General features: G+C 42.7%; 3 protein-coding genes across 8 annotated transcripts; 1 reads left to right on the top strand and 2 right to left on the bottom strand.

Moving 5' to 3' along the window:
• Positions 1-654: 654 nt before the first annotated feature.
• On the top strand, positions 655-15,275 carry cramp1 (cramped chromatin regulator 1). 2 transcript variants are annotated; one of them, XM_086066746.1, is made up of 20 exons: positions 655-737; positions 2,329-2,681; positions 3,949-4,151; positions 4,218-4,371; positions 4,817-4,900; positions 5,107-5,155; positions 5,497-5,582; positions 5,997-6,120; positions 6,671-6,752; positions 6,922-7,854; positions 7,942-8,119; positions 9,124-9,302; positions 9,392-9,463; positions 9,527-9,608; positions 9,744-9,860; positions 10,207-10,349; positions 10,896-11,082; positions 11,172-11,339; positions 11,582-11,727; positions 13,396-15,275. In XM_086066746.1, the coding sequence occupies exons 1-20, from the start codon at positions 706-708 to the stop codon at positions 13,507-13,509; spliced, it is 3,486 nt and encodes a 1,161-aa protein (XP_085922872.1). In that variant the 5' UTR covers positions 655-705; the 3' UTR covers positions 13,510-15,275. The 2 variants fall into 2 exon arrangements, with proteins under 2 accessions (XP_085922872.1, XP_085922869.1); XM_086066743.1 differs by lacking the exon at positions 655-737 and adding an exon at positions 1,644-1,948.
• Positions 15,276-16,184: 909 nt separating this feature from the next.
• On the bottom strand, positions 16,185-19,038 carry dhrs7b (dehydrogenase/reductase (SDR family) member 7B). Of its 5 annotated transcripts, XM_086066748.1 has the most exons (8): positions 18,476-18,554; positions 18,319-18,379; positions 17,811-17,988; positions 17,624-17,742; positions 17,337-17,547; positions 17,061-17,153; positions 16,825-16,977; positions 16,185-16,457 (listed from the first exon to the last, which is right to left on the bottom strand). In XM_086066748.1, exons 2-8 carry the CDS (start codon positions 18,343-18,345, stop codon positions 16,252-16,254), a joined length of 987 nt encoding a protein of 328 aa, XP_085922874.1. In that variant the 5' UTR covers positions 18,346-18,379; positions 18,476-18,554; the 3' UTR covers positions 16,185-16,251. The 5 variants fall into 5 exon arrangements, with proteins under 5 accessions (XP_085922874.1, XP_085922877.1, XP_085922875.1 ...); XM_086066751.1 differs by lacking the exons at positions 18,319-18,379; positions 18,476-18,554 and adding an exon at positions 18,953-19,038; XM_086066749.1 differs by lacking the exon at positions 18,319-18,379 and having other exon boundaries at positions 18,532-18,615.
• Positions 19,039-20,194: 1,156 nt separating this feature from the next.
• Positions 20,195-23,116, bottom strand: tmem11 (transmembrane protein 11). Its single transcript, XM_086066752.1, has 2 exons — positions 22,955-23,116; positions 20,195-21,490 (listed from the first exon to the last, which is right to left on the bottom strand). The coding sequence occupies exons 1-2, from the start codon at positions 22,999-23,001 to the stop codon at positions 20,974-20,976; spliced, it is 564 nt and encodes a 187-aa protein (XP_085922878.1). The 5' UTR covers positions 23,002-23,116; the 3' UTR covers positions 20,195-20,973.
• Positions 23,117-26,632: the final 3,516 nt, after the last annotated feature.

Below are 26,632 nucleotides of genomic sequence, written 5' to 3' on the forward strand. Positions count from 1 at the left end.
TTATTTTATTTTATTTTATTTTATTTTATTTTATTTTATTTTATTTTATTTTATTTTATTTTATTTTATTTTATTGAGCGAAAAAGTAAGGTTTATAAAGTCTAGATATTGGTTTTAAATGTTGTAAATGAAATTAAAAAGTCGTCAGAAAAATAAATAATACTATTTGCACTTCCCACCACTGCTTCTCAACAACACTAGAAGCAGAGGCCAGGGCAAAAACAACTAGACTTGTGATTAACCGAATATATTTGATAGTTGTGTAATTTTCTTAAATGTTGCTGTTTATAACACAATATCGAATCACGTTGATTCGTGGCTGTTACATCAATCATTTTGAGGCGTGGCTCTTCATCATAGGTGCAAATGTCACCACTATATCACGAAAGTTGTGGTCAAATAAAATTATATGACAAACATTTTACCATTAGTTCGTTTTGGTACGATTAGGAAACTTGAAAACACGTGACCGGAAAAAAACTACAATTGGTCAGTCCCCTGGCATTTCTGATTGCCAATTGGTAGAGCTTTACGTCAATCAAGTTTTAACCGCACGCCTCGTGGATTTCCAAACCAATCACAGGGTTTGTTTTTGAGTTGTAGTGGGCGTGCTAAAGCGCGTGGAGAGCAAGCCACATGAACTGTCATCATATGCAGCCAAGTTGAAGGCAAGCTTCTTGCTCGAAAGGCTAGCTTGGACCTCGAATGGAAACATCACATTTGGGCCTTTGCTGCAGGTAATTCCTAAACATTAACCTGTGGGACGCGACGGGGTGTACTTCCTTAATGAAATGCTTTACAGTAATGGATTCTGTGGCGGCATGACTTCTTATAGTTACGATGTTAACGCTAGCTGGCAATGTTAGCAGTTCTGCTAGGACTCATTTTCTGAATTGAGATTACTGTAGCATACTAACACAAATGTGTATTTATGCCAATGGGCACGTCAACTGATAGTCTGTTTCCCTTAAAACACCGTCTCGTTTGTAAAGTATTGTTTACCCTATTATTAACTATCGTTTGCCATTAAACTACGAGGTAATTTGGATTCACAAATTAGTATTACTGTGGATACAGCGAGTACGTTAACGTAAGAATGCCAGATTTAAAGTCATCTGGAGTTACAAAGAGCAGATATTGTGAACGTTAAACAAAAGTGCAAGTGTTTGCACGTTTTTCCTGTTTATTACACAATTACTCGAGTGGAAAGAGTTGTGTAAGATGCACTAAATAGTAGGTGTTTTGGGAGCGATGTGATTTTTTTAAAACTCGGTTATCTTTTAGATGATAACAGGAATGTAAAAACCTGTCTAATAGGGGGCTATTTCTGATCATTTTCGAACCCAAACATAGCCATGCATGGCCATATCTGCCTTGATCTGTTATACGTTCTTGTCAACATTAATATGTAATACTTAATCATCAGAACTTCCACATCTCAGTTAAATAGCATATTTAGTAAAAGCTTGAATGAAACTGTATTCGAGAACAAATTGCACTATGATAACTTTGTAACAAGGTAACAATAATTGCAGGATGTATATGAATGAAATGTGATTTGTAGACTGCACGTCTTCAAACAGTGTGTGATACGTCACTCGCGAAGTGTACTAAGGTTTATTAAAGTATTATCGTGGTAAATGAGCTCAAGTGGCCGCACAAGTGAGGAATATTGTCTGCGGCATTGGGCAAATATGACATTCTAGTGGTGGGTCAAAAAGTTTGATGAGTTGTATTGTCGAAGCATTGAGTAATATTACTGATAGAGAACAGTGGAACTGCGCAGAGTTCGCCTCATTCGAAGCTGGACACCGACAGGGCAGCAGAGAGCGACGAGACCGTGGTGGATTTATTATGCCCAATTTGATGATTTATTGACAGTCGAACCGGTCGGACCCATGGTGAAGAGAAAGAAAACGTCGCCCACTTCCGAAGAGCATGAAATTTGGTAAAATTGCGTTCGAAATAAACACTTTAAATAGAGGTCGAATGCACCGACGGGTTCTCGTTGTCGTTTCTGCAGGGCGCTAAACTGAAAAGCGCTCTCATTTGAATTTAGTTCATATTCAACCTTAATGTTGGCGAATTTGAACGCTAGAAATGCTAGTTAACACTTTAGCCAGTCCTCGTAATGTATCGGTGGTTAAGTACAATTTATTTGAAAGCTGTAAATGGATATATTTGGTGTTGTTTTGTCGGGACTGGAGAGGGGATTTGAAACAAACAGCGGCGGCCATGTTGAGAGACAGCAAACGTCGTGTTTAGAAGTTAATTTTGCTCATCGCCTTGCTTCTCATGTGTCTTTCTGGACTCTGTGTGTTGTGGCAGCATGACACCGGGCTCCAGGGAGGGTATCGGTGTCGATGGGACGACGAATCCGTCTAGAAAAGCCGACGGTTGCGACGAGGAGGAGAGCGGAGAGCAGGCGAGCGAGGAGCGCAGTACAAAGGGAGACGAGCGAGTGGAAATTCTTAATCCAGCACCCGCTACTCTCAGCCCCGGTTCGGCTCAACCCGGACCGGGTTCGAGCCAGCAGACCCAGCCCTCGGTGGAGCCCAGTAGCACCCCGTGTCACGACCAACATCATTTTCTCCGATCGAGCGTTCGACCTCCAAGCAAAAGGATCCGGAAGGATTCCATCGGCTCGACCGTCAACGGCCATGGCGGGGCCAAATCGAAAGGTAACATAAACAGGACCGTGGCTCAAGTGTTTATTATCTGTTAATCCCGTCCACTTGCACTGGTTCTGAACAGGTTATCTGTTTCGGCACTATCTGTGACAAGTCACTAATCCAAAACTTGCATTGTCACCACACTAGTTTGAGTCTACAAGTTAAAGGGGGGGCTGCCTCTGTGTAGGAAAGGCAGTCATTTTTATCAAAATATTTGACACGATAATTTTCATTAAAGCAAAAGATCAACAGAAAGAGAAAGGTAGAAAGGCAGCGTCTTTGTCCTTACGGTGTTGGCAAAATTTGCTAGCAAATGCAAACAAAAAATATCTTGGAAAAAATATGCAACTATGCTGCCATTTCCTACCACACTTTTATAGATTCCAAGAATAATTTTACAGCCACGTGTTTGTATTGTAATGCCAAAATATGAATAGTGTAACTCCAACATTTGGACCAGTAGCTCAATGAATGAGATTCGATACCAAAAATATGTCTACAATGAAAATATGCTGTTGATTGTCAGAGTGGTGTTAATGTAACAACAGTTACACGACTGTGGTTGTAGTTTGCACTGCTGTAGAAATGAAAACTAAGTGTTGAGTAATTTATTAACTCTCATGTCACAAAAAGTAGTAACTAAACTGCTCAACAATATTGTTAAAAGCCTCTCTGACAGTGTCAATTGAAGGTAATTGTTATTATCTTTGTAACTGTAGCTTTGTTGTGCTTCATATTTTACTTAGGGGGTAGCCAGATTAGGATAACAATTTTCTCAATAATAATGAATTTGTTAAGTCAGATAATGCATTTAAAGCTTAACAGTATATTGTCTTATCTCTTGAGCTGTTGGTAAAAAAATAATAATTGTTGACTGCTCAGGCGTCATTAATTGACCAAGGCATGTGCATTGATGCTATATTCGTGCTCCTCTATTTTGAGAGCGACGCATCAAGGTTAGTGTTTCTGAGGTGTACAATGAGCAAGCAACTCCCTCTGTGTTTGTTTTGATGCCTTCTGGCACCGTTGTGCTTAAAGCTTTGGAACCATTGGTCAGTGTAACCCACCCAGAGTTGTTTTTGGTCCTGTGAGCCGGAGTCTTGGCCAAAGAGACTGGTTTGCTTTTCTTGCTTCTCTGCCAGAACTCAACACCAGTTAAAAAAAAATCTCTGCAGGTTCTGTGTTTTAACTACCTCACACAAACCCACCATTTTTGTTGTAGTCAGTTATAAGTTTGGTTCAACCTTGAATGTTCCATAATGTGTGTGCATCACAGGGGCAGAGAACGGTTCCTCTTCCCAAGGCGCAGCGGGACAGTCTGGGCCCGTGGCTGGCTCTTCGGGAGGAGTCTCCAAGACCACCAAGGGCCAAGGATCGGCTGAGAAGGAGGAGCAAGCTGGTAACCAAAAGCGGGCCCGTCGGCAGTGGGAGTCTTGGAGTGCCGAGGATAAAAACAGCTTTTTCGAAGGGCTATATGAGGTAGGAGGTTGAGCTGTCGTTTTACATGAAATGGACTGTCTCATATTCATGCAATCTCCACCACAGAATGGCAAGGATTTCGAGGCCATCCAGAACAACATTGCCATGAAGTACAAGAAGAGAGGCAAACCAGCTAACATGGTGAAAAACAAGGAACAGGTCCGCCACTTTTACTACCGCACATGGCACAAGATCTCCAAGCACATTGACTTTGCCAATGGTACGTTGACAGGTGCTACACTAATCGGGCGCATGATTTTCATGTCTTTTGCACGATGGATCTATGAACCGCATCTGCACAACAATAAATATTATTATATGCATTATTTTGTGGGTTGCCGTTTTGAAAACCTGCGGTCAGGGTGAATATTATGCCAAACACACTTTTGTTTTGTTCATACGCATTTATAATTGTCTTAAATGGGTGGGATTATAGAACCACCTGCTGCTTTGGCATGGGGTACCCTATTTGGGAAGACATTTTGCCCATGTGTCTCATGTGGTGACATACGCATCACTTAATGTTTAGCAGACTTCCTCGTTCAAAAATAATCCGTATTTTCCACTCGCGTTCACTGCAAAGGTTTCTCATTATTACTGTCATACGAAGGCTTTGTGTGTTGCACGTAGCATCCATGTAGTGACTTGTGACTTGTCCTCTTCAGTGTACACCCGAGTGCTGAAAAAATCCTCTCAGGAGCTGTACGGTCTCATCTGCTATGCCGAGCTCCGCAAAAAAGTTGGAGGGCGTAAGTAAAGTTCTGACACAATTCCTGAAACATGTTTTGAGCCTGTGGGGTTAGGGCCATGGGGGATGCAATTAAGTGCAGCATGCAAACAACCTGCTCCACCCAACCCCCTACACACAAACGCACACCTTTTGGTCTTTTGGGAAAGTTGCTCCTCAGAACGCTGTTCTAAACAATTCTTTGACTTTGCATTTTGTCTCATACAGTCATGGATGATAAGAATGTGGCAAAGCTGAACGAACTCATCCAACAAGGGTAAGTTGCAGCATAAGGTTAAATAGCTCAAACAATGTAATCTTTATATACACTACAAATACACAAATGGTTAGATTTACACTCTATTGTTGTCCCCAAAAAAATCTGTGATTAATAATGTTAGGTAGATGACATTTTATCGTATTATTGTAACCTGATTGTTTGGTTGAACAACTTTAAAGACCTAGACAGTTGCCGACTCTTGGTCTATATGTTTGCAAAGGCATTCCAGTAAGTCCTGTTTGTTAAAATTGTTGAAAAAGTTTCAGACAGTCACGCTACAGATGTCACAGGTAACCAATTCACTCAGACTCTCACCACTATTCCATCTGTTTGATCAGGGCCACCACTGTGCGCTCCAAAGGGAGGAACTTGCGAATTAAAGCACCCATGTGCCGCGCACTGAAGAAACTTTGCGATCCGGATGGTGAGTGTGCACAAATGCAAAGTGTGTCAATCATGAGGGTTTTGTTGGGGCGGGTTTTAAGCAATAACAATAGCAATGAGGGGGCTGTTGGTGTTTCCATGGTAACATTGCATGAGGAAGAGGCTGTGCAGGGAGACGGTGTAGGTAGGTGATTGTACCGATGAATTGTTAGATGATCAATCGCACCCACTAATGTTGGAGTAAATGTGTCGCAACTCTCGAATCTGTATTTGAATCACCTGGTTGGTGTTGAGTTTCAGGTCAGGGAATTCAGATTTTGCTCTACTAGTATGTTTAGTCTTCTAGTTCTAAAATGTGAAAGCGCCTCAGGCATTTTACGTGGCGTCACTGTCACAGAATCCTTTTTGACTTTCATTTCCCCTCTGCTTGACTCTGCTCTTGATGTCCCTGCAGGGGTAAGTGATGAGGAGGACCAGAAGCCGGTGCGTTTACCCCTGAAGGTGGCGGTGGAGCTTCAACCACGCAGCAACTATTCCTGGGCCCGCGTTCAGAGTCTAGCGCACAACCCTCGCCTCAGGTCAGTAATCCTGGTTAAATAAGACAGAAGTCCACATATGCAGTACGTCACTGCAAATAACACAAGTGACTGTTTGACCATCGATTTGTTTGTATTTTATTTACTTTTTCTATATGAGAAATAATGGAAAAACATTTAAATACAGGGAAAGTTACAGTAATGTTTATCAATAGTTGATTGTCATATAAGTTGTTAGAAAACTAACAACCCCCCCCCCCCCCCCCCATTTTCATTAAGGATCATTCCCTGAAATTTTAAGTTAAAGGGGAAGTCAACCCAAAAACATTTCTTTGTTCACCACAACATAAAAGAAAACTGGAATCATATTTATAGGCTGGTAAATAGACTGAGCTTATGTTGCGTTTTCTACACCGTATGGTGCTCAAAGCTCTTTAAAAATGCGTTAAATTCACCCAAAACAGTATATACAATAGTGTCCAACAAGGGAATCTAAAATGTAGACATTCTGATCAATATTTGAGCAAATGCTGTTAATATCCAGGAGCCAACGTTCTGTTTATAAATTGATAACTGTTTTTATTTGCACCAGGATGGTGGTGGAGCTTCACAGAAAAGTTTCCAGCCTCATCGATTACCTGAAACAGAAGTGGGCCTATCACGACCAGAGAATTGTATCCGTCACTACTTCTATTTGGTTATAAACACATTTGGATTTTCTGCACAATACCAGACCTTGTTTCAGGAACCTGATACGCATCTCACAGTCTAATCAGTCTATTAATCAACAGCAACCGCAGTGTTGTTGTACACAAGACATTTCCTTGACTCTGCTCTTTTTAGATCAAAAGTCTGATGGAAAGGGAAGCTTTAGAGGGGACTCAGTCCAGTGCCACTTCTCCAAACAAAGCCCCGCCTGAGGAGCTCTTTCTTTTCCCGGCCGAGAGCAGCTCGCTGACCACGCTGCCCGGCGTGGCTCGCGTGGTCCACTCCAAGGCCTCTTGCACTGTCCACTGGCAAGAAAGTGGCAAGGCCCGGCCCAACGCCAAAGAACTACCCGCCGCCCAGATCTTGGGTATTCACACAGCTCCACCTCCACGGATAAGCACCAAGTCTGGGCGAGGGAACGCGGCTTCGGCTGTTTTCGTGACCCCACAGAGTGACCCTTGTCAAACAGAGCCCCCCAGCCATGAGACTTCACCCGATGCTTCTGCCAAGATAGAGGAGAAGCGGCCGTCGTCTCTCCCTGCACTCCCTCAGCAAACTGTCATTCCTCAAGAGGATACAAATGAGGGAGGACTTGGCGAGGGGGGCAAAAATTGCACTGCTAGTGTGGAGTCCAGAGGCGCTCAAGCAGGGACCAAAACGACAGATGCATCATGTGGCGGTGCCGAGGACTCACCAGAACAGTGCAAGGAGGAGCAGAGCGTGAGCTCCTCCTCCTCAGACGCCATCCAGACTGCTCCAGCCAAGCCCGCCGTGGTCGGCCCAGAGGAGGGAGTAGCGCAGAGCTCGCCCCCCGCGGCCAAAGAGCGAACCGTTGAGCAGATCAGAGGGGAAGGCTGGAACATCCGCGACGCAGAGAACGTCACGCTGGCAGAGTTGTACTTGATGTTCGGGAAGCCCGGCAAGCTGCAGCTGGAGTACGAATGGCAGGCCATCTCGCGTCATCACGAGAAAGGCCAAGCGCCATCGCAGCACAGACCCTACGGGAAACAACGAGTACTACGTTGTCTGCTAAGACTGGTCACCACAGAGGTCAACCCCAAACCTTTGGTAGGCATTTGTTGAGTCTACTCGATGTTGTCATCTGCCTCAAAGTGCAGCATGTGTGATGCTTCTTGCCGTGTCATTCTCTTCCAGGCGCCAGAGCTTTGTTCCACAGCCACGTCACCCCTCAAGACTCCTCAGGAGGATCAAAATCAGGCCCTCACGCCTCCAGCAAAAGGTCCCATTGCAGGGGTCCGTAGTCCAAGTTTTGGCCGGCAGCCGGCCTCTGTCCGAGGAGCCAAGTTACACCTGCCAAATGTCGGAGGCTCAGGTATCAGCAGACCAGATAGACTCAGTGGATTGTACTTGGAATCACTCCTTATCTACTATATTAGTAATTCCCAACTTTTATTGAGCCAGGCACCCAAGTTGGTGAATGATTCCAAACACAACCAATGGCTACTTTATAGATTGTGTGGAATTGAATAATTCAAGTGTAAAATATCACATAACAGCATGAAATGAAGTAATCGTCTTTTAGGGGTGGGAAACTTTGACTCTCACGATTCAATTCAGAAACGATTTTTGATTGACAATGATTTCTGCATCAGTCTATTGATGTGCAAAGAATCGTCATGATTTACTCCAGTCTGGTTTGCAAGACAGAATGACAAATTGATTAAAAAAAAACATTTATTAACATTCATTACATGTATTAAGCTTTGAATTGTAAGTAAAGTGCTTTATTACTGACTCATAGAACATGCTTGGTCTACCTCACTTCCTGTAGTGTGTTCCCTCACTCTAATCAGTCCCCCAAGCAATATGAACTTAAACGAACAATTCTATCGTTACAGTATCAAGCCGTTTATCACACTCCAGTTGAGGTCAAATCTAAACACACAAAAAGAAGAAAATTACACACAGTACACACTTTGTTAAGCTTATTTCCCGCATAATAGCTAGCTCAAGGCTAACACACAATGGAAAGCGCTATTGACTCAACAACATTAATTAGTCTATTCATACAAAAACGCTCCAGGATTGTATACAGAAAAACATGCAAAAAATGTTGTTTTTTTACACGATTGCAACTTTTCTCTTCTACTCTCTAATGTGGCTACAATTTAGCAGTGTATCAGAACGTGCAGAAACACTGCCCCTTAGTGGCCAAATTGTGTACAACATGAACACAGACAGTATAAAATAATTTAAATAAAATCGATTTTGGGACATTTTATATCGATTCTGAGTCGTAGTAAATGAGAATCGCGATTCTTATGAAAATCTCGTTTTTTGGGCATACCCCTAATCGTCATGTCTTACCCTCCTCAGGTGCACGCAACTTTCCCCGCTCTCTTCTCAGCTCATCGGGTGCAGCAGCCAGCGACTCCGAAGGCAGCGTGTTTGCAGTCCCCACCACACTCCCCCCGAACAGTTCCCGCCACAGCCGAATGTTCTCGCCCAACAAGGAGGCCGAGCTGGCCCTGAGGCAGCAGCTGGACTCCATCAGTGTAAGACACGCGCGTGCATTCGGCACCACCAAATTCCAAGCCCACATTCTTATGCAGTCACATTGATCGCAAATCGCTCGTATTCATAGATGCAGTCGGATCTTTTCTTCTCACGACCAAGAAAACCTCGAAACAAACTCCGGAAACCGCTCGTGGTCCAGGTGAGTTTCTTTGTGTTCCCGATGTTAAAGCTATCAGCTGAGCCGCTTGTTTCTCGTCCATAGCGAACTCTTCTACCGCGAACTACAGGGGACACGTCGCAGCACGTCTGCTCCTTGTCCATTCTCTCCAACTCCGCTGCCACAGGTAATACTTGCTATGGTGCATCAAGGGGGTGGAAGTGATAGATAGTTTCCACTTTGAAATGATTAAACACAAACTGACTGGATCACAATTGTCCAATTATTGTTCGTCTATCTCACTTCCTGTTTTTCGCCCCAGGAACTGGATCTTTCCGGCCAATTCAAACCCGGCTTGCCCCTGCCTCCCTCCCTCTACTGTCCAAAGCCTCTTCCTCGGCTGCTTCCGCCGGCTCTGCCGTAGCCAGCCAGCTCTCCAGTGTGTACTATTTTGTTTTTATTATGTCATAGTGTAAAGTGCCATTTGTCAGGTTTGCATAAACAATGTAATACTGGCATATTGAAAGAAATGTTTTACAGAGAAGAATCACTCATCTGTGAAGTAAAAAGATGTACAATATTTCTATTATTTTTGGAAAAACTGAGCGAATCTTGAGTTGCCTTTTTTATGAGCTAAGGGGAAAATCTTGTCAAAATCAGGAAAAGGCCCTATTTCTTAGCCCTACACTATATTAATAAAGTCCTCTCAAGTCCGTGTGTTTTATCCAAATAGCCATTTCCTCCTGCGAGTTGCCGACTGATTTGCTCTCTTTTTTCCCCCCCAGGTGCAATTGACTTTGCAGCTAAGACTGCAGGCATCATTCCAGGAAGTCCTTGTCGGGAGCCGGAGTCTCCTGCGCTGGTCACCCCTGCACCCATTGTTGATGCTGATCCAGAACCTCAGCTCCTTCGGCACAATGTCTCAGAGGTCAGGGGAGGGGAAAAAAACACACACCTGTCCTGTTTTTGTTCTTCTTTTTTTTTTTTAAATAAATAGACAGTTGTGTTGCAAAGTAATTCCATCAAATAGAAAAGAGATTTTTACAAAGATAAACTTGTTTGATTTTGACTGATGTTGTTGAGAGAGATCATAATTTGCCATGATGAAAGATTTTGCTAATATATGATAATTGTATAACATGCAAAATACACATAACAACATGAAACTGTGCCACGCACATAATCTGCTAGTCAAAATTGGTTTTGACCTACCAATCAGAGGACAGGAAATTGCTCTGGCCCTGTGAGACAAGTTTGTAATCTCATTGGTTAAGGAAAGAGTCACATGGCACACAGTGTGCACTACTACTTCTGATGGCCCTTGGCAAATTAATTGGCATGGCTGAAATCTGATTGGATGCTACAAAATGAAGAGAATATACAGTTGGAAAAAAAATGAATGCCATTTCATCGATCAAAAATTACAACTGAGGTTGTAAATGTGAGTTCATTGTGCTGGTTATTCTTTCCACAGAATGGTCTGCCTCCACCATCTCCTGGAGCAACAGGGGGCGGAGACTCGCTCCTTTCTCCGCCCAGCGTAGCTTCATTACTGGACATCTCTCTGCCGGGCCCCCCCGAGGAAGCTATGACCCCGGGAGAGAATCAAACACACATCAGCGACTCCATCATCGAGCTCGCCATCAATTCTGCCCACTACGGTGCGTTAGCATGGAGAAGTAGCCTTGAATAAAGAGCACGGCAATAATGGAAGCGTTGCGTAAATAATGTGATTGCTGTCGTGATGCAGGCGAGGAGGCGGCGCTCTCTCCGGCTAAACTGGGCGGCAGCGACGGCTCCAAACTGCTGGCCTCGTCCCCCTCCGTCAGCCCGTCCCGCGGCTGGATTCCTTCGCCCAGCCACGACCCGCAGTGGTATCCCAGTGACTCATCCGACTCCACTTTGGGATGCCTTCTCTGTGAGTCTGGCTTCACTGAGTCTCCATTTTATGACATTTTTCTAAAGGCTATTTTTGAACAATATGAAGAGGAAAATGCCCGGTCCCAGGATGACAACATTTGAGAACCACTGTGTAAAAAAAACCACCACCATTTTCTTTGCTCATTCTGGTTTTGATCAACTTGAGCTAATAAGAACATCGACTTTGATAAAAGAAAATCTTGTCTTGTAATGTTGTGGCCTGATGTCATGTCATTGCAGCCAGCATGGTGTCTTCTGATAAGGGCAGGCGGAGCACCCTCATCCCCTCCGGCCCCTCCAGTGGCACCGCTTTGCTGGGTCCCAGCCTGCTGGACTGCAACTCCCATGATTCCTTTCAGTCACGCGGGCTTCCTGATGTGGCCGAGGTATGTTTTGCCTTACATCATTTCCTGTCTTACAAGAGTAAACAGATGAAGTGTTTTGCAAACTCGACCTTAACTTTGTTGATGTGACACGGGGACAGACCTGCAGTAAGAGATTCCTGCTTGTGCACTCGTCGTTCATAATTGTCGACAAAGTTCAAATGTGTTGGTCATCATTTAATTTCCTCTCTTTGCCATCAGTGGTTCTCAAACTTTTTACGAGTAGCACCTCAAAAAATGACTTGCTCTCGCCATCTTGACCAACATTAAAATGAGTGCTGTCATTGTCATGTCAATTCATGCATTCAAGTAAAGCATTTAATGAATGTTTGCGTATTACATTTAGAATAGAATTGTTCATGTCAAAATATCGGGGTCATTTTTTTCCCATTTTAAATTATGCAAGTAATTAACTGATTAGAAACAGAGGAGGATGAGCATGTGCAAGACGTCCTTATAACATTAAATGTCAAAAGAATTAACACATAACCGGTGCTCTTCAAATTTGTGTAATGTAGATAAAAAAGCAATTTATTATTAAGCGATTAATCATGATTAATCACAATTCTAAGATGTGATTAATCTGATTTTTTAAAAAATGATCGTTTGACAGCTCTAGTTAAAATACAATAACAAAATGTTCAGCAAAAATTAGGCAGCGGTTTTAATATTAGAGCTTGAACCTTATCAATCTACTTAACCCATTTCGACTTAAAGCGCTTGGCAAAACACGCCTCTAAAACCTATGGGAAGCTTTAGAATCACTCTGAAAACCTGAAGTCATCCTGGAAATTTAGCAATATTGTCAACGTCTACTAAATAATGGCTATGTCAGCCTATGTAGCAAATAGAAACATATTTCCCAAATATCTGAGAGCTTTTACCTGACACCAGTCACGTGAACCTGCGTTTATTATTAAAAACCATCACAAACTTTGCACAAGGAAAGCCAATAAAACAAAATAATGTGTGTATAACAGATATTTCATTTTAGTGATAACAGTTCACAAGAGGTTGGCAATTAACTCATTTGCTCCCCAAAACGTATAAATATGTTTTAAGTGTGCCAAAGACGTATTTATACGTTTTTATGTTTTTTTTTTTTATGCTAGAGCATACAGAAGGCTTTGATGCAGCTTCTCAACTGCAAAGAACGATTGGGGAAAAAAAGGGCCACGTTGAAAAAAGCTCATTTACCCACAGTTCTAAATAGATTTGTGAATAATAATGAAACTTCGCTATATTCTAATACTTATTGCTGCAAAACGGAAACAGTTAGAAACTTTTTTTTTCCTGATGAAAGAAGAGACTCTAATATTTCTTTTGGAAGATTCCATGTTTTTATAGCAATAAAACACAATATTCTGTGGGCCCTGCAAAATCAGTCAAAATCCAATAAAACAAAAAACAAAAAAAGTGACAAACTGCACAAAGATCTTTTAAATAAGGATTCAACATTGTATGAATTGAAGAAGCCTCACACACAACGTCTTGTCACTAATTATTAGTCATTCTTCTCAGAGGATAAAGAATCTATGACTGTGTACTGATTCATTGTCTTTCTACCTGTGTTATAGCACCTCCAACGTCGATGCGTTTTTAGCATTAGCATGAAGCTAGCGGACTGAAAGTCTAATTAAGCATGTAACATATTCTGTGTTGCGCCTGCAGGTGGACTCTCAGCTCGCTTGCATGATGAGCGAGAGCAGCGTGGACTACATCGCTCGCTTCAATGACCTGGCTCAGGAGCTTGCCGTGGCCGAGCCCTGCATTTCGCCACCCTGAGAGGGGAGGGGGGGGGGGGGGTGAGCTGACGCCATCTGGACTGAACACAAGAGCGCGTTTGACCTGCTACCAAGGTGCAAAGACGACTGTGGAAACGGACCAGTACCAAAAGCCATCCCTGCCCTGTTTTTGTTCAAGTGCAATAATTATCTTGTGACAGCCAGATTGTTCAGACAACGTCAGCTTCACCGAACTTTTTGCAATGAGATATAACGCCCTTTAAAGACGCTTGCATTTACAAAACACAACCTCATGTACAGGAAAATGATCTTGCCATATCTGAACAAAAAATATGTCACTGATCCTTTCTTTTCGTGCTTTATTTTTATTTTTATGTTTGTCTTTAACGTGTAAAGTTAGCCCCTAAAATGTGCAGTTATACGGCTCACAAAGTTTAAGGATGTTTGGCTTTTGGGTGAGATTCTAGGATGAACCAAAAGTGCTTTCTTACCAGTACCTTGATTTGATCTTTTGAATGCACATGTCCAATTATGTTTCAATGCGTTTTATACATGTGTGTATGTTATTCGCAGGATTCGGCATCCGAAGGTTGTAGCGCATTTTCGGTTCGTTGTGAAAGTTCACCTGAGAGCTCAGTATCCATTCCGTTTTTTTGTGAGTAGTATATACATACATCCCGACGAAAGGTGGTTGATAACGAACGCAACACTAGAATCTCCATCATGCTCTCGTTGAAGTCGCCTCGTCGCTCGCATTCATTTCATCTCCGTCAGTTCCGTTGGATCAATTTACTGAACGTTTGCGGCACGCATTCAGCTATTCAGGCAGTTTGCAAAAATGGCTGCTTTTAGTTGGCAGTTTAGAATCAACACGTCGGTGACTTAATTTCAATTGGGTGCTGATATTTGAAATCCGTGTAAATATCCGGATGCTTGTTGAACGAATTGTATCTGTGATGAGGAAGTACTTCAGGTTGCATGGACTGAACGAACATTCTATAACTTATAACTATGAAAATCTTTTCATTTTAATTTAACCAAGTACACACACACTCATTTTACTCCATACATAAATGTTTTTTGGTTTTAAAATGGATCCGTAACACTCCATTTAACGTGACAAAAAAATGAGTTTAATCAACTTACCTTTTATGACATAACGTTGGACTGGTTGTGTTGAATGAAATGTTGACTGAAGTGAACGCTTGTGCCAAAGTCACTACAAACAGCTACCACAGTTTTAACGTCAGGCTGCTCTTCATATGGTGACGTTGTGAGGTGAACCGACACTTTCCCCATTTTGGTGCTCAGTCTTTTACTGCAAATGCATCTGAAAAGTCCACCGTCATTGCATCGAGTGGTTTTCTCCAACCAGCATCATCCCGGTGTGAATTTGTAGTTCAAGTTGATTGGATTTGAAATATCCCGCTTGCGGGAAATGTGGGGAAATAGGAATATGAGAAGGCATCAAGCTATTTATAACATTTAAATTTCAGATGTTTTTTTTTTTTTTTACTTCAAAAAAAGAACAAGCTTTTAAACTAATCTGGTATGGGTTTTTTTAAATGTCTGTTTCATTCTTTGAAAAACGTATTTGTACGATGGTTCCAGTATTCACTGCGCTTTTGTAACATAATGTAAATTATTTGGAATATTTATTGTTAACATTTCTTTTATTTTTTTTAATTGTTCTCTTTAACTTAAGACAATATCTAAAAATGGAAGAACCTGTTAAAAAATTTCCATTGGTTAAAGGTGTTTTTATTATGTGTATAAAGTTCGCTATAAAAAGCTTTTTCTTTTGTATTTGTGTGTCAATTCTTTTGATAAACAATAAAGTGAGCTAGATTTTTTTTAATCTTGTGACAATCAACTCGGATATGTGAATATTAAATATGAATTTTCTTCTTCTCTGCTAAAACAGGCTCCAGGGTATTTCGGTGCGCAATTTAGTAGAATATACCTTTTTAAAACATTTGACGGCCAATAAAAGATCCATTTAAAACTTTTAACCTCAAGGGAGCTAAATTATCAAAAACTCACTTTATAATAGATGCTGCTGACCCTGGGAACGCTCTACAGCTTTTGTGATTGTTTCAAATTATAACAATAAGTAAAAATGTGATATTTTGATATTTTTGGAAAACTTTATTTACTGGAGAAAATAATAGAGCTATTTACTTAATTTTATTTAAGCTTTTAAAGATGCTGATGACCCTGGGAACTAGAATTTTAAAACAAATATGTATTGTCTAGTTTAAAAAAAAAAACTTGATCATTTTGCAAATCTAAAAAGTTAGGAAATTGAATTTTCATGCCAATATTTGTTTCCCTTTTACTGAAAATGAATATCGGCTCCAAATATCGGTCAACGGCCTCCTTCACTCCTAATAATCGGTATTGACCTTGAAAGAAAACATATCGGTCTATCTCTACAATTTAGACCAGTGGTGACAATTTTTTTTTTGTTTTTTGGTACAGATTTAGCATGAATCATTAAATACACAAAGGACTACTGCCATGTTTGTAAACTTTTCTGGACCCCAATTACTGAAAATGAACCCACAATTTTTTCTATTTATACTTCAGAAATATATTTCATTGTTTTAGGTACCCAAAATGTAGAGTTCAGAAACAAAGTGACCCAAAAATTACATGTGTAGGCTTCTTTTTTTTTTTTAAACATTGATGCTGAAAATGTGAATGAGGAGATAGTTACAATACAAAGCAACAACTTTATTTCACAATCAACAGCCCGTGTCCATTTTTGTCTTTTGTGGGCTCAATTATTTTTGGGTTTGTGCTCCTTGCGAGCACGAGAGGACATTAGTTTAAAGAAGAGGGCGGGCCACAGTGTGCGGAGATAAATGGCCAGCGTGGGCAAAGGTCCTGCCAAAACAACATCTTTGCTCTTGTGACGCACAGCTTTCAGAACTGCCTGCGCCACATGCGTGGGATCCCGACCCGTCGCCGTGGTCGCGTCCACAACTGAAAAGAAGCGACAAGAAACAAAAGATGAGTCAAAACCTCTCACTGCGAGAATTTTGCCTCAGGCTATCATGCAATTGCTTTTTTTTTTTTTCCTGTCATGTAAAATGAAGTTTGGTCCCATTTGTGCATAGCTGATGCAACACTGGCAGCTGATATTCCAGTTAAGCCCAAAATGGTGACGTAAGTGCGACTGGAAGTGAATGTTGGCGGATTTTTTTGTGGAAAAAGACTGTTAGCTCTATGCTTTAAGACATAAGTGTGATAAGTGTTACAACTGTTCACACATTTTTGCTATTTGATTTTTAGTTGATAGCAATTCAAAAATTGAATTGAAATTTGCCGACGGTACGAATATTAGCCTTACCGCCATACTTGGAGCCGTCTCCCGTGACGGCATTGACGGAAAGGTTTGTCCTGATGTATCCCGGACTAATGACGGTCACTGGAATCCCGTAACGCTCCACCTCTGCCCGTAAACAATCAAAGTAGGCCTGGGTGGCGTGTTTGGACGCTGCATCTAAGGATACAAATCCCAATCTTGTTTCATTTCAATTCAATATGGGGTAAATATTTTTGCTTTGGCAAATAAAGAAAACTCACAGGCTGATCTGTAGGGAATCGCCATCTTGCCTTGAACGCTGCTTATCACAACAATATGGCCACTGCGCTGGCGAACCATGGAGGGCAGGAGAGCTGAGGAAAGGAAAAGGAAGAATTACAGAAAGTTTAAAACTACTCAGAAAATCTTTGTTCAATTTGTGTAAGCTTCTGAGTGTACTTGTCCAGCTGTTCAATGTAAAAAGTTGCATCTGAATGGACCAATAGCGGACGTGCTAGCCATGAACCAACCGAGCTAGCTTCATGTTACACACTGACCTTGCGTAAGAGCGACTGGCCCGAAGTAATTTGTTTCCATGACATCCCTCTGAACCGATAGGTGAGTGTCCAGTATGTTGCCACGGTAACTGATTCCGGCATTATTGATGAGGACGTCCACTCGTCCGTAACACTTCAAGATGTCCTCCGCCACTTTGTCCATCGAATGTGTGTCGCTCAGGTCGAAGACGACGGTGCTAGGAACATACGTCTTGAACACAGAAGTGCGGTTAATCCATAAAGGTCAAAATTAGGTCTTTATCCGGGAGACTCCGACGAGCATATACCTTTTGCTTTCTGTCCCTTGCACTCGCGTTCAGCTCCTCAACCACCTGCTGCAGTCGACCTGCATCCCGACCACACAGTACCAATCGAGCCCCTGCGCTGTGGAACACGCGTGCGCATTCTGCAAAGGCAAAAATCACAATCGAGCAAACTCATTATCGGTCGGGGTGAGAAGGAAACGGAGCTGACCTTTGCCCAAGCCGGAGCTGGCGCCCGTGATGACCACCACTGCATCCTGGAGAGCAGCTCCGGTTCGGAGGCGGCCAAGTAGGCGATAGAGAAGTAAAACCCCCACGCTTGCTAGGATCAGCGCTGGTAGTGTTCCTCCTCCGGTGACACGCTCCATCACCATCACCATCACCATCACCTACACCCCCCCCCCCCCCACACACACACACACACACAGCAATATCATATAGTGTAGGTACAGTATGTGTGTGTATATATAAATAAATAAATAAATGCTTGTTAATTTGTCTTTTTCATACATAGCAGTTGGCACCATTATAAAAATGCCCGGAAATGTGTGCATTTTCATTGCTTATAAAGAGTCATAACTTTAATATTTGTCAGTCAGGAATACGATCCTTGCATGACCGGAATCGTCTGATAATGCTGCTCGTGCCTCTATGCAGCGACGTACAAAGACCTACAATCTTACTAAAGTAAGGAATGTGACTTATCACTGTAGGAGTACCTTTGCCACCACTGGAAAGCGGTACATGGGTTTGCCTCATTTCGTCTAGCGCCGTTCGTAACTACGAAATGTAATCGTAAAGTTACGACGCTGTTTACTGTGCTACAGTATCGCGAAGACAGAAAACGTCAATTAGCATCGTCCGGTTATTGCTGACCTGAGCCACCTCCACCAGTGCAACAGAAAGGGGTTTAATAACAATCCAGTTCTCACCTCGATTTACTTGAGACTGTATCTAGTTTTCTCACATACAACTGTGATATTCTTCTTCGTTTTCTATAACGTACTGCTGGATTACATACTTTCAGTGCATACCGCCACCTACTGTCTAGGACCTTGACAAGCTGCTGGAGATCATAGGAGAAATACACGCGCGCGTGTTCATTTAGATGTCCTGCCTTTCCTTTTAAACAATTCTAAACCAACATTTTGATAAATTTTACTCAAACATATGCAAGACTAAAACTAAATATTTTGATTCCATAATGTTCTCATGCTGTTAATAAATTAGGCGGGTTTATAATTCCTTGTCTCATCCAATATGTGAAGGACAATAAATTTTAAATGTGGCTTACTCAGCTGCCATTATTAGTGTTATTAATATTACTATATAATTTATATTATTATTACTCACAAGGGTCGCCGGGGGGCTGGTGCCTATAATTTAAATCGCTCTCTTAACCAGAAATCTCGCACAAGACGCCCAAGGACCACACAATTTACTTCCGGGTTGTCTCACATAGGCTCATGGGAATTGAAGTTTTGTTCGGCCTGCCACTGGCAGCTCAATAACAGTTGTTTGTATAAAACGCGTTCATTTTGTGTGCGGTTTAATTTTACAAAAATGTTGATTTAATTTTTTAATTTTATTTTTTTAAAGGTGGATGTTCTGATTTTTTAATTTTAGTGCTTCTGAAAGATGTGTTCAAATAACCCTAATTACACATTTAGAGTATTCCACTATTCCTGGACTTTACATTTTCTCTAGCTACATCTGTTAACAGGGGAACTTATCATTTGAATTGTTTGTTGCTTGAGCAGCTCCCGCTTTTTGAAAATGAACTATCTAACTATCTATCTTAAAACTAAAGAAAACCAACAATGAAAGTTGTTGAGAATTATATTTTAAAGTGAAAGATATTGCCAGCTCCATAAGGTGAACATGATTTCCATCAACATAGTTAAGTCTTTAATAATTATTTTTAAAGTTGTCATCAAAGCTCATCAGAGATGTTTTCTTAATGTTACCTAGTTTTTGAGGGTTTCAGCCATTCCAATAATCAGACAAAGCTTATTTGTTTTTGAGTGGAATTTTCTGTATGATTAGAGGGTCAGAAGTAGGATGTGATCACATTTGGAAGTGGAAAAAATATTTTAGCATGTTTAGAAAACACTGGGTTTAGCTCTGTAACAGATTTTATATTATATTCTATACCTATCAGGTTGTAATATGCATATGGAATATTCCTTCGGATTTTGAAGAAATTGAAATTTATGAAATACTGTACTCTATGTACCATTTGCTCAAACGCATTGAGGGTATTTCAAACTATAGAGACAAAAAAAATCTTCATACTTAAATTGGTTAAAATCTTCCTGTTGTCAAAATGATAATCTGATAAAACAGGCATTTTACTCACCTCTGCCTTTCATTAAGAATTAAATCAGGTTATTGCCGCAACAAACCAGAAATGGACAGTTGGTTTCATCACAATTGTGAAAGAACCATTGGGCTTAAGGTTTCCCATCCTTTCGCCGAAGAATACTGTTAAGACACAGGCACCGTTTACCGCTTACCATACTACCCAAGATGCACAGAAAACCCAACCAATCTGGATTTTTTTTTCTCCGAGACTGGTGCTGATTCCAACATCAATTAATTTAAAAATATATTTAATGAATCAACTTTTTTGTCCCCATCTTACAGCAATAAAGATATAAATTACAGGCAGAACACTTGTATGTTTTACAATAATTTTTTAGAGAAAAATAGGCCTTTTTTGGGGAGGAAGAGGGGGGCAGGGGTGCTCGAATGTCATTCATTATCTTACGTTGTATTGTGTTAATGCGGAAAAAAACGAAAGGACATTCAGAAACAGCATTCGTCACCACCAATGCAGCGAACCCGGCTATATCATGGTCCACTGTATCAAATAAGTCAAGTCAAGAAGGCTATTACTGGACATCTGTTTGCTTGGGAGAAAGTTAGATATACAGAAGCACGCGTTTGAAATAGCCTAATGTTTAATGAAAGGTGAATTACTGATCAGCAAGTAAGGGAGTACAGTAAAACTACGAGGGGAAGGGTAAAGCTCAAATCACACGTGTCCATCTCAACCAGAGCCTTTACATGAAATTCATGTGTCAGAATGCAGGGAAGGAGGCGCAAATGTACTACAGAGATTGCGTGTGCTGTGGTTGTCACTTAAAGAAAAAAAAAGGGGGGTGGGGGGTGAGACTTCCTTTGCGTTTTTAACTATATCCCTCTGATCAAAGTTCAACATGGGAGCAGCCACCACAAGTGCTGTGGGCCCCATTGTGACCTTCCACTTTTCTTACATCAGACTGTGGATAGGTTTGCTGCAGTATTTTTGTTTTGTTTATTTTTTTCATTTTTATTTTTCTGTTGGTTCTTAAATGGTCTTCCGAGTGCACTCATACAGCATAGAGTTCGTAGATCTTCTTGGCGCAGTACGCCAGCGCGGCCAGTGCTATCGTGTTGTGGAGTCTCTTTCTGTGGATGTCATCCCTGCGCACCAAGACCACGGGCGTGGAGGAAGTGAGCGTGTGCAGGGGCAGCCGCGACAGTTTTTGGCTGTCATATTCCACCTGGTACTTGCAGCAGGGGTCAAACTGCCAGGAAATCCCGTAGAGGGCGGAGCAGGCCACGCTGAGGGCGCCGGCGGGCAGCGCCACGTAGCGCGAGTATTCTGGAGGCAGCGAAAGCGGCGTCAGGAGGCAAGCGGCGCCCGACAGCACGGCCGTCTTGTGCAGGCAGTTGCCCACCGCAATCCAGCGCGCCGTCTCATCGCCGATGCGCGTGGGCTCGATAACAATGTATTTATACTGGGCCTCCAGTGCTTGCTCCAACTCATACTCAAACTGGTCCTGCGCGTTCTCCCCGTTGTAGATCTCGTGGACAATGTAGCAGTCGGTCGCCGCCATCACTCCCCTGCACACAGGGCGACAGGCAGAGAACATTGAGGACAAAAAAAAAAGGGTAAATATTGCTTTGGGTTTTTATTTGATTCCGTTTCAGTCAGTCTTTCTGGCATGGTCGAATCATGAAAAACGAGATTCCACTGTATTTATAAATTATTAGCATCTCTTCTCAAATGTGTTCCTTAATGTATGACGTTTTATATTAAATATACACGAGTCAGCACTTTGCTTCAAGTTTCATTTAAAAGTTGATACGAGCAGCAGAATTTGATGCCAGCGTCTTGAGCCATCCAGGAATCCCGTCAACTGATTTCATCTGATTATTATCATGATTATTATTATTATTATTGTTGTTTTGCCCCCTGGTGGCTAAGGCACAAACACCAGACCAAGTAGCACAATGCCCACTGAATTATCAAGATGTTCAAAGTTCCAAACGATTTCTTCTGTACATTCTTTTAAATGATGTTATCACTGTATGTTATTCAAAGTACAACACTAGTATCCTGTCCAGCGCTATTTTTCTTACTCAAAAATATGCAACAACATTTTTTGTTGGTGTTTCGTGGGGCTAGATTGGAGACACAAGTGTTTTAAGTTACAGGCATGGTCACTAAGTGAAATAAGCATGTAAATTAAAAAGTACCATTGTACACGAAAGACATGATTAATGCAAATATTAGTATTTATACATGTTGGATTTTTCATGACTGTTGCTCCATAGTACTTGTGCTCAGATACATATTAAGGGGAGGGAATGAGAGCTATAACTGCGAAATGTTGAACTTAATATAACAGAAACAAAGTCAGAAAACCGCATATTACTGTTCAGCACATGAACCATAATGATCAGTTTGTGAAGTATACTTTTACAGCAGTCAATGATCTGAAGCTGCTGATGCGCGGATATACAGTGCAACAGCTTGAAAGTATTCATGAATCAACTGAAACGACAATAGAAAGCTCAAGGTTGCTGCGATAGAATAGGAAACAGGTAGGGTTTGTAACACACACAGGGCACAGTGTACCCAAGCGAGGCTAACTGGCTTGCATGCAACAAACTTGTGGTGATTGGCCAGCTAAGTTAGGAAGGATCCATGTCATTAGTGGATAAACGTAGCATATTCGGGGCAAAACACATCATTTAGCGGATCAATGAAAGGCTATTGCGAACATTCCAGCCAGCGTAAACAATTCTCCATGTCGCCGAACGGCTGATGTGAAATAACCAAAACACAAATCACATGAGCACCTAACATTGCTTCCTCTGCTAACACTTAGCTAGCAGACACGTTAGCAACTTAGCATGCTAATGTTAGCTAAGCATTAGATTAAATTCAGATTCTCCGTGCGGGCTTTTCGTTTTATACTTGAAAGATAACTAAGTTATTTGTTTGGCGATAGGAGACACGGACAAACGTTTCAATGAGAGCGAAACATTTGCGTTGAATGGGCAAGATGTAAAGTAACTGACCTCTCCCTGCTTACTGGGACACCGCGCCTCCTTCCCAGCGACGCCATGTTGGAGATAGAGCCGTGATGGCAAGTGACGCACGGCGGTACAAGGCTTCCTGGGTAATGAAGTGTTCAGAAAGTGACTTGCACGAACTTGTGCGCAAAATTAAACTACAATTCCCACAATGCATATGAGACGCGCGTCTACGTTACGTATTTTACACGAGCGTGTTGACGTTACGTATCGCGAGGTCAGAACTCTGAAGAATACATACCTATGACGCATTTAACGTAGTTTGTGGCCTTCGTTTTCCTCTTGTAATACAGTATATTATCAAGAGAAAATGGGGGCCACCAGATCCAAAAACAAAGACCTGACACGGCTGACAGCAAGCATGGTTAAGGGCTTTTCCAGGACCACCAGGCAATGCCACGGCGCATCGAGGCAGTGATTGGCAAAGGGACCAACTACCAACTGCTGAAGATTGACATATCGTTATGAAAACTCCATCCATCTACCCATCCATCTACCCATCCATCCATCCATCCATCCATCTATTCATCCTCCCCCCCCATGCAAAACACTGGGAAGTATGCATGGTGATGTGACTGATGTCTTCACAGTATTCAAATTTTTTGAAATCCTGTTTTGTGGGTTTTATGAGCTGGAAGCCCAAATAATGTAAAGATAAACAAATAAATACTTCAAATTGCTTAAATTATGGGCCCTGAATCTGTAGTATATGAAAGTTTGACTTTTGAAAGGAATTTTGGAAATTATAAAAAAAATTCAAGGATATTAAAAAAATTTGACGAGCACCTGTATATCAGTTGAAAACATATGTATCATATTCTGTTATTTTTGTACAATGATATTGTGGTGGACTCTGGGGTAGTTGCCATGGGGATGGGAGCGGCCTTAGCGTAATGCAGGGTTCACCAATTCCATCATGTTTCCGCCTACCAACACACCCTATACTAAAGATCAGGATAGTTATCAGGCATGCCGATGAGCTGATTATATGAATCAGATGTGCTAGTGGGCGGAAACATCTAAAACCTGCAGGACTCCAGATCTTGAGGACCGGAATTGGTGAACCCTGGCGTAGTGGGTTAACTTTCACCTGTGGCTGGAAGTGAGCCCGCAGCTGCCGGTGATTGAGACGCTATAGTAAATAGAGTGGTAGATAAGACTGGAGGGTAGATAAGACTGGAGGGATTGTGTCTGGGGAGCGGAGTGAAGGGCAGTGGAGCACCTGGCGAAGCGAGATGTAACGAGGCGAGGCAAGAGCAGCAGGAGGCAGGTGACGGTAGTGCACTAACAGCCAGGTGTGGTTGCCGTTCGTACCCAGTAGGGCTGCTGTCAATGAAGATAAGGAAGTGTAGGTTTAGTGGTTTCAGCGTTAGTGATCCGTGCAGAGGGCGAGTGGTAGTCGGGAGAAGTAAGAGTGCTGGACCACTGGTTGACCTGCATAGAGCCAAGCCCCTGCCCTACCCAGCTGCGCCGCTGGCCCTGGTGCGCCCTTCACGGATCGCGTCCCAGACCGGACAACGAGCGTCTGCCACGTCGGTAGATGGTAGTGGATATGTGTGGTGTTTTCCTGTCGTGGAACAATAGATTTCATTACATGGCCTCCTAAAAGGTTATGGAAGACATAGTGTTTCACTGGTCCGTTGAGGGAACACTTTCCCTCACTGAGGACACAGCCAGTGAAACTCCTCAGCATTCAATCTCAGTTCAGCCTGGCCTAAAGTCCTCACTGTTTTGTGTTCGTCCACCAGGACCAGCACGATACCACCACTGGAACAACATGATATTCTTTACAGTGATACTGCAGAAAACCACGAAACGGTGGCCGGTCAACATTGCCAGGTCGCCCAGAATATATCCCAGGAGCAGGCAATGTGTGCCACCCACGGAGGTGTTACAGAGATCGGCCAGCCTCCGTATTAGCTTGGGGACCTTCTTGGCAGCATCCATAAAAGAGGAGACCTGGAGTGTGATTAGCTGCATGTGACTTTTGGCTTGGAGGGCACGCTAGCAATGAGGCTGAGTACGGCGTTGCACATCAGACAGCAAACGTTTCATTTTGTAAAAATACTCATCAAACTCCCGCACTTAATCTTACTCTGGTTGAAGAAACAGTTGCTAACATGCTTCATGAATCCAACACAACTGAATAACATGTTTTTGATAGTTGTGGGTGCATAATCCTTGGCAGTCAGGTGGGCAGGATACCGTCGTAGCCTCTTCGCATCTGTGAGAAAGCGCAAGTCCAATAAGCGCTTTGCATTCAGCCCGTAGGCCATTAAGTTACATAATCAATCGTAAGTTATGGCTGTTCGATTGCCGTTCATTTTGTTGGTCCTTCTTGCCTGTTCGTTTTCCCAACCTGAAGCGCGGGAAGTCCTCCAACATCTTTTCATGTGCAGGCATCAGGATCCCCAAGCGCACATGCTCCCGCTTTTGTGCAGACAATGCTCTTCCTTGCTCAGACTTCCACCCGTTGAAATGTGCAAATGCATTTGGTCACCACTTTCTTGCTTCTCCAACTTTGCCAAGCACTGGTTGATTTGAGGCAGACTCATAGGAGGATCTGTTAACAATTTTGTCCAACCATTCCAGACTTGCACCCCAGTCCTGACATTGACTGCATAGCTCACAGCATTGCATGCCTGTGTATGCTGGGAGATTTCCTGGGACCCTGGATTGGGTGAGCTTGCTTGGCAGTGCTGGGACCAAAAATCTTGGCCATCACAAGCTTGGACTTGGCCACTAGGGTTATCTTCTTTATTTTTGCAGACCCATCCTGGGTCTGACATCGTCCTTCACCGGCGACCCCGATGGAAGCAGAGGGAAGGGAGCAGGACCATCAGCTTTGAGGACGTTGCTGGAGCGGCATCACTCTGCAGGGGCAGAGATTTCAGACGAGGGAGCCAATGGAAGTGGAGAGAAGCGAGACAGGATCATCCGTCCCGGGGCCTTCGCAATAACAGCTCAATCCTGTGGAGGCGGGGGACATCAGGGACCGATGAGAGGACAGTCGGATGGGACACACAGCCACAGTCCTTGCAAGCTGTTGCTATGAGGCAAGAGGGGTTTCCGTTTGCCTCCCATCCGAGAAGGAGAAGTTACCGCAGCATCTTCTCGGTTGCAGCCGGTACGCTGTCGAAGGCCGCTGGTGTTCACTCTGGACTGTGAAATGGGCTCTAAGTGACTCGGGGGCAAGTCCTCTCCGTTTAAGTGGGGGAGAGGGTAGTGGACTCCGGGTTGGTTGCTATGGGGATGGGAGCGGCTTAGCCTAATAGGTTTCACCTGTGGCTTGGAGTGAGCCCGCAGGTGATTGGGACGCTAGTAAATAGAGGGGTATAGAAGACTGTAGCCGCAAGGTGGCACAAGCCAGTGTCTTCTTGTGCTGGTCCCAAGCGTGGATAAATACAGAGGGTTGTGTCAGGAAGGGCATCCGACGTAAAAATGTTGGCCAAATCAAATATGCGAATCAAATATATGACTTCCATACCGGATCAGTCGAGGCCCGGGTTAACAACGACCACCCTCTGTGCTGTTGACCTACAAGGTGTCGGTGGAAACTGGACTACTGTTGGTCGAAGAAGGAGAGGAGGAAGGTGTGTTCATAGGAAGAAAGAGAAGAGGAACACCAAGAGTCTAGGACAGAGAGTAGGGACTTTGAATGTT

The sequence above is a fragment of the Leptonotus elevatus genome, chromosome 1 (assembly GCF_054856555.1).
Source record: "Leptonotus elevatus isolate MCC_2025b chromosome 1, RoL_Lele_1.0, whole genome shotgun sequence".
NCBI classification, from domain to species: domain Eukaryota; kingdom Metazoa; phylum Chordata; class Actinopteri; order Syngnathiformes; family Syngnathidae; genus Leptonotus; species Leptonotus elevatus.

Bases quoted from the DNA above. Each gene is read 5' to 3' on its own strand.
- dhrs7b (XM_086066748.1), bottom strand. From the start codon at position 18,345: ATGTACCGCTTTCCAGTGGTGGCAAAG. The intron at 17,154-17,336 runs GTCAGTGTGTAA...TCCTTTCCTCAG, and splicing joins GCCAGTCGCTCTTACGCAAG to CTCTCCTGCCCTCCATGGTT. The intron at 16,458-16,824 runs GTAAGGCTAATA...GCTTCTTTTCAG, and splicing joins AGACGGCTCCAAGTATGGCG to TTGTGGACGCGACCACGGCG.
- cramp1 (XM_086066743.1), top strand. From the start codon at position 1,899: ATGGTGAAGAGAAAGAAAACGTCGCCCACTTCCGAAGAGCATGAAATT. The intron at 4,152-4,217 runs GTAGGAGGTTGA...TCTCCACCACAG, and splicing joins TTTTCGAAGGGCTATATGAG to AATGGCAAGGATTTCGAGGC. The intron at 11,728-13,395 runs GTATGTTTTGCC...TTGCGCCTGCAG, and splicing joins GGCTTCCTGATGTGGCCGAG to GTGGACTCTCAGCTCGCTTG.
- tmem11 (XM_086066752.1), bottom strand. From the start codon at position 23,001: ATGGCGTCGCTGGGAAGGAGGCGCGGTGTCCCAGTAAGCAGGGAGAG. The intron at 21,491-22,954 runs GTCAGTTACTTT...CCCTGTGTGCAG, and splicing joins GTCCCAGTAAGCAGGGAGAG to GGGAGTGATGGCGGCGACCG.